Source organism: Pomacea canaliculata, linkage group LG5 (genome assembly GCF_003073045.1).
Source record: "Pomacea canaliculata isolate SZHN2017 linkage group LG5, ASM307304v1, whole genome shotgun sequence".
NCBI lineage: Eukaryota > Metazoa > Mollusca > Gastropoda > Architaenioglossa > Ampullariidae > Pomacea > Pomacea canaliculata.
Genome location: NC_037594.1, coordinates 25,006,068 through 25,018,098, shown reverse-complemented (window position 1 = coordinate 25,018,098; position 12,031 = coordinate 25,006,068). Strand labels below are relative to the sequence as shown.

General features: G+C 39.2%; 1 protein-coding gene across 2 annotated transcripts; it reads left to right on the top strand.

Moving 5' to 3' along the window:
- Positions 1–886: 886 nt before the first annotated feature.
- Positions 887–9,934, top strand: LOC112563731 (ubiquitin domain-containing protein 1-like). Of its 2 annotated transcripts, XM_025238000.1 has the most exons (4): positions 887–1,187; positions 2,892–3,128; positions 5,135–5,176; positions 6,570–9,934. In XM_025238000.1, exons 1-4 carry the CDS (start codon positions 1,121–1,123, stop codon positions 6,950–6,952), a joined length of 729 nt encoding a protein of 242 aa, XP_025093785.1. In that variant the 5' UTR covers positions 887–1,120; the 3' UTR covers positions 6,953–9,934. The 2 variants fall into 2 exon arrangements, with proteins under 2 accessions (XP_025093785.1, XP_025093786.1); XM_025238001.1 differs by lacking the exon at positions 5,135–5,176 and having other exon boundaries at positions 983–1,187.
- Positions 9,935–12,031: the final 2,097 nt, after the last annotated feature.

Genomic DNA, 12,031 nt, shown 5'->3' with positions numbered 1-12,031 from the left:
GCTGGATAGGCCACACCCTGCGGAAACCAGCTGACACCATTGCCAAGCAGGCACTTGACTGGAACCCTCAGTCTTGGAAAAGAACAGTAGAGAACAAGACAAAGGACGTGGGAACCACATGAAGGGGGGTTGGGGGGGGACTGCCCAAACAGGTCCGCTAGCGAGGTGTTGTTGCGGCTCTATGCTCCTCAAAGGAGCAACAAGGAATAAACTTACCATGCCATGACAAAACTTCAACCACTCTCATAGTGCTGATACAGGCATGGCCTACAGTTGTACATGTTTGCCTCCACCGAAGATCCTTGGCCTGTTGAACCTACGCCAGACAACTCACGTCAGTGAGCTCACATACATATTTTATTTACATTTGTTCGCAGTCACGACAGCGAGGTTACTAATGTTGATCCTCAAAACAGCAACCAAACACACTAACAATGATTATACTGTTGATGGCATTTACGGTAAAACCGGATATGAAAAACATGTTTATGATTGGAAGGGTTGAGCGGCGATGAAATGCTTGCCAAAATAGTATCTTTGTCACGGGTTTAGTCTCTGTAGGGAACGGATGATGTAGCAAGCGAAAAAAAAAATACCCCAAGGGTATGCATAAAACCCTACGAGGTAGCTGTCTGAAATGGGTCAAGAAAATGCGATTTATCTTACAAAAATAATTTCTATATCCGGCTTAAGTTCACATTCCGTTTCTTATTACACCTTAGAAGCCAACACCCATGTACCCTGATCTTTGACATACGAATACGTCAATAAGTTGAACTTATTTTCCGCAAACCCGTTGCGTGCTGACACTAGTGTACTCAAAGCGAGGCAGTCGGCTTTTTTGTGCCAAGATAGTACAGTTTTGTTATTAAAAATAATGGGGTTTGAGATTGTGCATTTTAGCATGACAGCATTAGTTAAATGCATTTTACTAGCGATGTTGTGAAATAACAATACGTGCTTCATGTTGAAGTGCTGCTGGTGGTTTTATCTGGCCGACATCCGTTCATGACGTCACGGCTTCACCACAACAAAGATCGGGCCGTCAGCACCTAACCGAGAGAAAGAAAACAAAATTGGCTCTTTTACTAGGATCAGTCGACACACCCGTCGATGCAGCATGGGTGGGTGTGTTGGAACACACAGAGAGAATAATCCACCTTCTGGAGAATCGTCAGATGTCACAGGTAGGCTGTGAGGAACATTTGTATTCAAACATTGATTCCGCACAAAAAAATGAGGAGAAAGTTATTTCCTCAAATTCATATATTCTGTGGTGTTTGCACGAACTCCTCATTGTACAGTAATGTACGTTACGTACGACATCATACACCTCAAGACTGATACATCGAGTGTTTTTTGTTCGTATCACAGAGACCGATAGTAAGAGACTTGATTAGGTCCTGAAAGCTCAGGTTTTGTATGATTACAATGTAGATTTCCCTTCCTTGATACACATCCAGCCGCGTGAAGAGTTATACAGGTACCTATAAATCAGCAAAGAGATAAAACACCACTTCAGATAGATGATTGGTGAATACCAGAACCAACATCTTTATAATAGAATCCAGTCGAACTGTATTTGAAAAGTTAGGTCCTAATTTTGTTTTAAAAATACTTGAAGGAGAGTAAAGAAGATAAACTATCCTTTAAAAGATATACAGTAATCCCTCATTTATCAGAGAGATGTGTTCCAGAACCACCTGCGATAACTTTAAATCTGCGAAATAGAAACGGTATATTTATTTATGTATTTATACATTATATTAAGGCTTTATAAACCCTCCCACATTACTTTTACACGACATAAACCTTTCCCATTTCCTTAATATCCATTCCCTCACTGTTGTTTACAATTGTGAGTAGGCACGTAGCGTCTCAGGCAAGCGATGCTGTTCTCATTTCAGAGTAAATACAAAACACAATTTACTGTAATTCATATTAATTTTATTGTTTTAATGTTTCTTTATTGTTAGAATTAATATTAGTAATATATTTTTATACACTTAGGGCTTTTTTCATCTAAAAATTCATAATATATATATTTTGCACTGATTGAATTTCGCAGAAAATCCGAATTAGTGAAGCCATGAAAGGTGAATCGTGAAGTAGCAAGGGATTACTGTGTGTATATATATATAGGAACAATAAATAGTGTTGAAGTTTATATATATCATTTGTTAGTAGACAACACATTTTCACTGACCTAGCTTACAGTGTTTTTGATGATTGTTCTGTTTTAAAAAACTATACTTGCTAAATTTTAAATGTAATTTAAACAAATATTTTATATCATAGAAATATTGCAGGATGACAATTTAGTGACTGGCCTTTATTGCATTAAAAAATTGTGTTACATATATTTTGTGTGCTGCACACAAAACATTATTTTGCATTTAACTAAAACCATGCATGCAGAAATAAATTTAGAAAATTAGTGAAATTCTGTACCCAACAGTTAACAGATAATAAGCTCCCTATCTGATGTTTCTTTATATACTAAATACTATTAATTAGAGTCGGCTTTTCCAGAAAAGCAGCAATGCAGACATTACTTCAGACTCAGATTCAGAAGGAGAGCACTCTTACAATAAATCAGATGAACGCCATCTATCCATTCACCCGCCCACAAAAAAAAACCGTCATCAAACCAAAGCCAAAGCGATGGAACTTTGAGGGCAGTTGTTCACAATCACCGATTACTTGGCCAAACTAGGATTATTGTTAGTTGTTAATCAATGACCTAGTTTTGTTCATATTTTATTAAGGTTAAAAGGTATCATTCTTTTATTTACCTGGTAATTATTGTTGAATGCCTGTACATTCTGACATTCTAATTATTAAATAACATTTAACATTTTAAATTAATTCTACTTTAAAATTCTTTCCAGTTTCAGTTGGTCGGAATCAACCATTAAAAGCAGAAAAGCCAAAGTGGAAGAGTGATCACCCTTTAACAGAGGGTCAGCTTCGCAGTAAGAGAGATGAATTCTGGGATACTGCCCCAGCCTTTGAAGGTCGCAAAGAAATCTGGGATGCACTGAAAGCTGCAGCGTATGCATTGGAGACTGGCGATCATGGGCTGGCACAGGCCATTGTTGATGGAGCCAGTATCTCATTGCCACATGGTAAGGGGCCTGTAGCACATCTCAATGTTGTACGGTAGTCTGCAGCACATACCAATGTTGTACATTAGTCAGCAATTCCAGTGTTACTTTAGACTGTAATTCTGATGTGATTGTTATCCTTAATATTCACTTTTCAGAACTCCTGGAAATTCACAGTAATTTTAGCCAATCCTTAGACAATTGCAGTTTTAGTGCAAAATGTCTATCCATTATAGCTTTTTCATTGTTATGATTGTGTGTGATATTGAAAAAGCTTACCTTATTATTTGTGTCTGGCTGGCATTGGTGCATATTATCTCCAATAGGGTAAGGCAAAGATCATACCCCTAGCCTTTTTTTCAGGTGATTAGTGGTTGAGGTGTTGGAGACCACACTTTTCCTCTTGGCCATAGCTTGTATGAGAGCAGTGCCCTCTCCCTCTTCTTGTTTTACCTTTCCCCACCTTCTGTGTAGTAGGTAGTCATTTCCAACAGCTGGGTTGTTTACCTCATCATTATCGAACTGGCACATTTCTGGGTGTGGACACAGTCCTCTAACCACTCGGCTATCCATTTCACCTTATCATCAATACTGTCATGTTTCTCTTAGTAAGGGAGATACATTCTGAGAAATGCATCATTAACTGATTTTTATCATTGTGCAAATATCATATAGTTTACATAGATGTAGTCTGTTGTGCACCAAAATGTTACATGGCACATGACTGTACTTTGGGATCTGTGGCCGTAGTGATATTGTATGCCTCCATATCCACCTCCTTATACCGTTTCACTGTTGCAAGGAGGGATTCCTGCTACCCTACAAGAGTGGCAAAGTGTACAAAGTCATTGGTTTTGTGTAACCTGTTCAAGAGTTGCAGCAGCCTTTTCAAGGGCTTGGTCCCATGTGCCTGTGTTCTCCTCTCTGGTCAGCAGAGTCCATCTCTCACATCTGTCCAGCAGGATGGGAACTATGAGGGGCTTGCACAGTCAATAGTTGGTAGCTAGTGTTTCTCCATACTTTGCATTTGTCAGTGTCTGATGCTTTATCACTTTCAGCATGACTTTCCTTGGATTAGTTTTGGCACTGATTCTTGTTTGCTTTCTTTGGATGGGGGCTTGACCAGTGATTGTATCCATTTTGAGAGCCATTCTTTGCCTTTGCAGATTCTTAAGCACAGAGCAGCACAAGGCTTTGTTTGAGCCGTACTGGAATGTCAATGCAAGATTCCCTCCCTTTGTTTTCTTCCCTCCCTGGACATCAACACCAGGTTCCCATCCTTTGTTTCTTCTCCCTGCTTGAGCAGCACTGGAACATCAACATCAGACACCTTTCTCAACCTCTTCTGGTAGGGCTGGCAGATTTTAGCCTGGTTGGCATCTGTCCTTAAGAGTAGATGTTGCACAGGTCGTTGCAATATTCATTTTGTCATTTAAGTACAGCCAAGCATTCATGAGAAGAAGGCTGTTGCTGTCTTTGATGACTGAAGTCTTGTGTTGACCTATGCACGAAAACCAGTCAGAAAGAGAAGTAGTTCAGGAGCAGTCAGTTATACTGTCTGCTGGCAAACCAGTCCATAGTACTTTAGAGTTGGACAGAATGTTTCCCATTTGTGGACTGTTTTTTGAGTACCTAATCTGACTGTAGGAAAGTTCAAAGTGGCTGTCCAGAGCCAGAAGTTATCTGTTGTCGGATTAGAAAACATTTTGTTTTTAATTCTAGTTATGATATCTTCTTTTATAATTATTGTGAATTCTAAACTGCACTTTTAAAGTACTGATGTGGTTTCAGTGTTCCTCATGTCATTGTTATCAGCCCTGTCAACATACTTCTGTCTCTTTCTCTCTATGTAATGTGTTCTTTGTGTCAGTGGTATCAACTCTTTCAACATACTGCTCTCTCTCTCTCTGCTCTCTGTCCTCTGTGACTGTCTTAAATATTTGTAAAAAGCATCCCTTTATCGTCTGTGTAGAGCAGTTTAGTATTTTCAATTCCTTTGAGCTTGCAAACAAATTTTTTTCCATCAGAATCCAATGCAAAGCGTCTAAAGCGTATAACCTTTCGAATGGGTAAGAATTAATAAATTGGATTTTTAGAACTTTCTTTTGTTCTAAGGTTGATTATAGCAATTGTTTGTGCTGCTGGTTTTAACACAAAATGTGGGTTTTGGTTATTTGACTGTTCTTGTTGAGAGTTATTGTTTGGATTGACACATATTTCTTGTGTTTGTTTGGGGTTTTTTTTAAAAAAAGAGGAGAGAGAGGAGGAGGTTGTTTGGTAAGCAGTTATAGTTAGGCAATTCACATATTGTAAACCACCAACAGGGTAATGTCATTTTACTGCATAAGAGGCAAGTGTTGATATTCACCTTGTGAAACCAATCAACAGACTTTGACATTGATCATTCAATCTTGCCCTTTTGGCCTTACTAAGGTTCTAATGTGATTTGAGTCTTACTTTTTGTGTATGACTCAGGCCATACTAGTTGATGGACGGCTCTCTGCAGTACATTTTGTGTGCCTTAGGGTACAGTACTTGCAATGCTTAGCAATTTTTAGGTAGGTTTCTAGCTGCAACAGGGTTAACATTTTACTGGGTTGTGTTTTTTATTTGTTTTGGTCATCACATTCTGAGGCAATGGCTTCAGTATCTACTACCTCAACAAATATAGATGAGAAATATATCATGAATCGTCCACAATTTTTGGGAAGTTAAAACACTGAACTGTGCAGACAATGTGTGCTAAGTTAAAACACTGAGCAGTGAAGACAATATGTGGGAAGTTAAAAACAGTTCACACTGAACAGGGCAGAAACACCAGCAAGAAGTGTGTGGGAAGTTAAAACAGTGAACAGTGCAGACAGTGTGTGGGGAGTTAAAACAGTGAATGCTGAATTATTACTATTTATTATTTACGTTGTTAATCATGCTGATAGTTCTTTTATGTTAACAAAGATCTTCCAAACATGAACCAAGATTTATAAAATTTTGCACACATAAATGTAGGCTGCCATGTATACCTTGTATTGAACAACTTATGTGATCTTACTTGCAGCAACTGCTACACACTCACTTTAGAAAGTCGGTATCCAACAAAGAAATGCTGTTTTGACTAAGGGAAGAGGCTGAATTAATTTAGCTTTTTTACTTTCCTGTTTAAAATTGTACCATGGTCGTCAGGAAGTATTGCACAGCTTGACATATATTTTACTAGTATAACAAGTTGGTTGATGTCAGTGGGATATCAGCAGACCAAGTTGCTTGATGTACAAGAGACAAGAGGGTGTCAGTAGATTAAATTGCTTGACATGTTAAGTGTTTTCAGTTGATCAAGTTGCTTGACATGGTATAGACAAGACACGTTTGGTACTGGTTAACAACACATGCTATGGACAAGATATATTGTTAACAACTGGCTATAGACAAAATATGTTGGTAACAAGACATGCTATGTTTGTGCAGGAACACTGCTAGACTGTTACGATGAGCTTGGAAACCGTTACCAGCTTCCTGTGTATGTGCTGAGTGCACCAACAAACTTAATTGAAGACAACAGTGAAAGTGATACACAGACTGACACAGATGCTAATTCATCTGCTGGTGTGGAAGTGCCAGTCAGGTTCCGTCTGTCCAACATGGCCAAGGACATCAAAGTGATGGTGAAGACCACAGACACTGTGTACAAAGTCAAGAAACTTCTGTATGAAAATGAAGGTGTTGAACCTGAGCGACAGCGCTGGTTTTTCAGTGGCAAACTACTCAATGACAAGCTGCGAATTGAAGATGCCAAGATACCTAAGGGTTTTGTTGTCCAGGTCATTGTCTCACCACAAGCAGAAAGTTGAATGGATTGACTCTACACTCTCTGAAGAAGGCCTGAAGTGTTCCATGCATATCTGAGATAGATCACTCTCCCTGTTAATGTAACATGAGAGATCTCTTGCATAAAATTAAGATAGCTCTTTTTTCACATAGTAATAATAATGATGCAGAAATTTTTTAAAATCCAGTAAACAGTCAAACATACACTCCAGGTAATTGTGGTCACCTACTAAACCCAACGCTGCCTATTTCTTTAGCAGGATTTTACACGCTGAACACATAGGAGAGAGATAATGTGTGCTTGCTTCTACAAGAGTTTTTCACTTGGTAGAGATGTAGACCATAATTTTTATCACCATGGCCTACCAGATGCTTCACATCAGATTATATCTAGTCACGTAAGGGGAATATACTTAATGGCTACGTTTTCCATAATTAGCCATTAAACTAGTATTTTGATGTTTCTATACACGTGTGGTCTTTTGGCTGGTCTGAAAAGCACACATTGATAACCATCAAAGTTAATGACAGTGAGTTTCAACTCAATTGTAGAAAAGCAGATCAAATAAAAGTTGTCTGAATTTGTCCTTATGAACAGAGAAAATTCAGCTTGACAGAAATCTTGCATGCTATATAAGTTTTATCTCAGTCTCTGTTTTGAAAGCACAGGAGTAAAAATAAAGTGCTCATATCCAGTGCTGAGACAAAAATTATCCTTTGTACTATTTGTTCTACAATGCAAAAATAAGACTAACATTTCATCAGTGATCGGTTCTACATTTGTCATGTGCAGTCCTCATCACTTCTTATTTTTCGTAATTCTATAGCATAAGAGTTGAGATAAGTGAACACTTGATTGTCCCCCATTATCATATGCTGGCACTCCTGCATGCATGAGTGTACACACATGAGTGAGAAAGAGTGAGAGCATGCATAAGTTGCAGTCTCCATCATTGATCTCAAAATGATTTTGGAGAAAATGATGGAGGATGGCCCTCTTGTGTACAGTTTGTCTTTATGCAATTGTTTGTACATGTGTCAAAGTTTTTGCAATTATTTGTCTGCTATTGCAGTTTATGTAATTGTGCATTATTTGTGTACTTTTATGACTGTGCATATATTAGGATGTATGTGTGTTAATGTGTGTACATGCATTTGTGTCTGTGGAGGTCTTCATTCTGCACAATCACCACTTTATATATGCACATGATCTGGGTGTTTCTGCATCTGTGCATCCTTTTTTTATGTTTGTATGTCCCGGTTATATTTTGACTGAAATTGTTACAAAGGAATGAATGTTTGCCCTGTCTTTCATACATGGCTCCTGAAGGGCATGTGGGAGCTGTGAAAGGTTCTTGTAATATCAATATCCAGATACATCACAAATTGTCTTTATATAGTGGAGTATTCCCCCAGGTAAATCAGAGATTGTCTTTATATACACCCTCCTCCCAGATTTGTCCTTCAGTTGATGGTCATGATGTTACACAGAGAGGAAGTACAGTCCATTTTGTGCCTGCATATTTTAGTGTGTGTTTGAGGTAAGACAGGTGTTATGTGCCTGCATATTTCAGTATGTACATTTGGGACAAAATGTGCCTGCATATTTCAGTATGTGTATTTTAGAACAAGCTCGGCATGATGTGCCTGCACATTTCAGTGTGTGTTTAGGGCAAAGTGTGGGTGAGGTGTATGCACATGTTCAGGTGTGTTTATGCATGCATGAAGAATAGCTTGTTTTGATCATTGGTAAATTTTATATATTAAGTTTTTTTTTTAATAATAAGTTTTCTTACTGTTCTGCCCATCTCTGCATTGTTAGTCATTTATAGAAAAGGTTCTTAACAAAATATTTACAATAATATTTGAGCTCCCAGTTTTCAGTTTCCCAATGCAGTATAACACTTGACAATTAACTTGGAACATGCATAGCTTGAAGCACCCTTTCTACTCAGTGAATGAAAACCTCAGAACATGCATAGCTTTAAACAGCCTTTCTGCTCAGTGGATGAAACCCTCAGCCCAGTAAAGAATTATTACCCTATAGCACTACTTGAATTATCAGCTACAATGGCGTACAAATTTTATAAATCAAATTCTGTTTTGTGCAAAGCTTCAGACATGGCATTCCAAATGGCATCTTCAACATTCTGTCCAAAAATTGATTCTGCACCCTGCTGTGCCATAGGAACATACCCATGGTCTACCATAGGAATGTACCTATGGTCTATGATAGGAACATAACCCATGATCTGCCATAGAAACATACCCATGGTCTACCATTAGAAATAATATACCCATGGTCTACCATAGGAACACACACAGCATCAACCACAGGAACATATATCATAGGAATGTGAGCAGATGATGATGCACAGCCAACCGATATCTGTCTTTTCAGTTGTTTTCTCCTTTTTGATTGTTTTTATTCAGAGACTATTATTTTTCCAAATTACATGATTGATCGATAGTTGTTCTAAATGTATGTGTTGGGGAGAGAAGGTAGGGTAATTTGAGGATGGTGGAACAAGGTCAAGAGTGATTTGATTGTGCTGGAATGGTTTAGGGCAATTGGAGTATGCTGGAACAAGGTAGGAGTTCTTCCCATAAGAATAATGGAAATTGGGCTTTGAATGATTTTTCATAATGATGTAAAAATATTTTCAGAAGCATGATATTAAAATGTGCCCTAAACATTTCCAAAAAAATTGTGTAGACTGTGTAGAAAAACAGTTGAACTATTTGTGTTGTACAGATGCCAAAGTCGCCAGAGGTCACGTAAAACATGCTTCATAATTCTTTATCTTGGTATCCCTTTTTGGTGAGTCAGAGTTTTGAAGACTGAGCTGTTGTCTTTGTGTCATGGTCCGACCAGAATCAAAATTGTTGGTGACTGTAAGTCAGATTCAGATTAAAGGGAAAGAAAAGTATTTATTACTGTAGAACACATTCCCTGTATGCTGTGTTGATTGTATAAGCTATTACAAAATAATATCTCCATGATAGCCATTTTTTGTTGTGCTTTTGTGATTGTGAAGTGTATAAATGATGTGCTTATAAACCGTAGAATGCCAGCACTTCTCTACACCAAAGATGCACACATCTCATCTGCTGATACAGACACAATGCTGACTCGCTTTCTTCTGATTCTTTGAGAGGCATGTTACTGCCTTGTGGGAAATCTTGGGAAAGATAAAGGCTAAGGGAGTAAACCCTTTTAGACGATGCTAACACGGTATCAGCGGACAAAGACTTTCCACGACGAAAGTACCGGACTGACCCATCATCGGCTGAAAGTTTATAAGCCCGGAAACAGGAGGTCAACTGGCAGGATTTGAGGAGACAGCAACAAACGAAGGCCATAAACTTTAGTGCAGTGGGGAGGTCGCCAGACTCGAGTATGGCGTTGGTTTCCTAGTACACAGAGAAGTGGTCCCCGACCTCATCAGCTGCACATCCATATCCATAACTATATCCAGCAGGCTGATCTTCATACGTATGTCTGTTAGGCCTCACAATGTCACCATTGTCTAAGTATATGCTACGACTTTCACAAATGGAGACGAGGACATGTCCAGGCGTAGAGATGGCAGCGACCATGACCTTGTCTTAACGAGCCTGAATCTGAAACCGAGGATGGAACCCAGTTTAAACGTCCCGAATTTGCTTTGGTTTGGAGAATACCCAAGATCCAAACGTTGTCCTCAAGGCCAGTTATAGGTAAATTCGCCGCATTCTTGATGAAGTAGGATGTAGACACCCTCTCTCAGAACATCAAAGAGGTGCTACTGTTAACGGCAAAGGAGGTCCTAGGGCGTCAAAAGAAGAAGAAACAACTGTGGGTCACGAACGATTTCCTAGATCTCTGTGACAACAGGAAGGCCTTGAAGAGAGAGAATGGAAAAGCAAACCCAAAGCAGCTTCCAAATACAAAGAATTGTGCCACCAGGAAAGGAATGAAGAAGGAGAGAACTGGACTGAGGGTCAATGCCGGGCCATAGATTGTCGGAATGGCATGGTGACAGCAAAACGTCCTACCAACCAAGAACTCTCACCACGGACCATGAGACCACCTGCGTGAGTATTAAGATATGTGTGTGTGTGTCGGCAAGGTTTGTGTGCCTGTATTAAGATCTCTGTGTGCGTGGTTGGATGTTAAGGTCTGTGTTGTCAATCAGGAGAAGGTTCGACCAATTGTACGTCACACCGCGATGAGTCATTTATTAATGACATATTACGTTTCACAAAAGTTCTTCGTGATCGTCATAATTATCATCACTAGGCGATAACAGGTGCTGTCTGCGTCCCCTATAGTGCCTTGAGAAATGACACATTTATCAAGGTCATGTGGTGATTCACGTAGCGACACCCACCTGCCGGGTCTGTCCGCGTTTTCACTGAACGTAGCAGCCGACACTCGCCGGCTTATCACCTGAAGGAAGAAAAACTAGGTCCGCTGACCCCTACCTTAGGTGCTTTGCCCACCAACTGCAACATATAGTATCATATGAAGACGTGCACGAACATAAATATATATGAGCGCGCACACATACACACATACTCTATTCCCGCGGTTCTCAACTGACAAAAGGTAGTTATTTTGTTGAAACAGTTTTTCACATCTTATATCGGTATTAGTGAAATAAGCTGGACAAAGGGGGCGTGCGGACAGACCTTTTTTCGTCTAGGAGGCGTCACAAGAAAAAAAAAAAAAGGTTGAGAAACGTGGCTCTATTCACTATAAATATATATCATTCTTTATTGCAATGAAACATTATGCCACACACAAAAATAATTGATCAGTATCTATAGATATCTATATTTTTCAAAACACACACAGCTCTGATTCTAATACCTATTGTTCAAGTATTTATGAACAGCTCTGATGGGGGAGTTGCCCCGACTTTTTGGTCAAGGCCAGAGAGGGTAGATATCTACCCTAGATATCTACCCTCTCTGTCAAGGCTACGTGAAGATACGATCGAAGGACACAAAGGTTAGGTCAGCTGTCGATGACTGAGGTCATGTGGTCAAGACACGAGATTGAGCTCCCTCCTTATCACTTTTACAGTTCTCTCGAGTGGGTTTTCAGAAGTGCATAT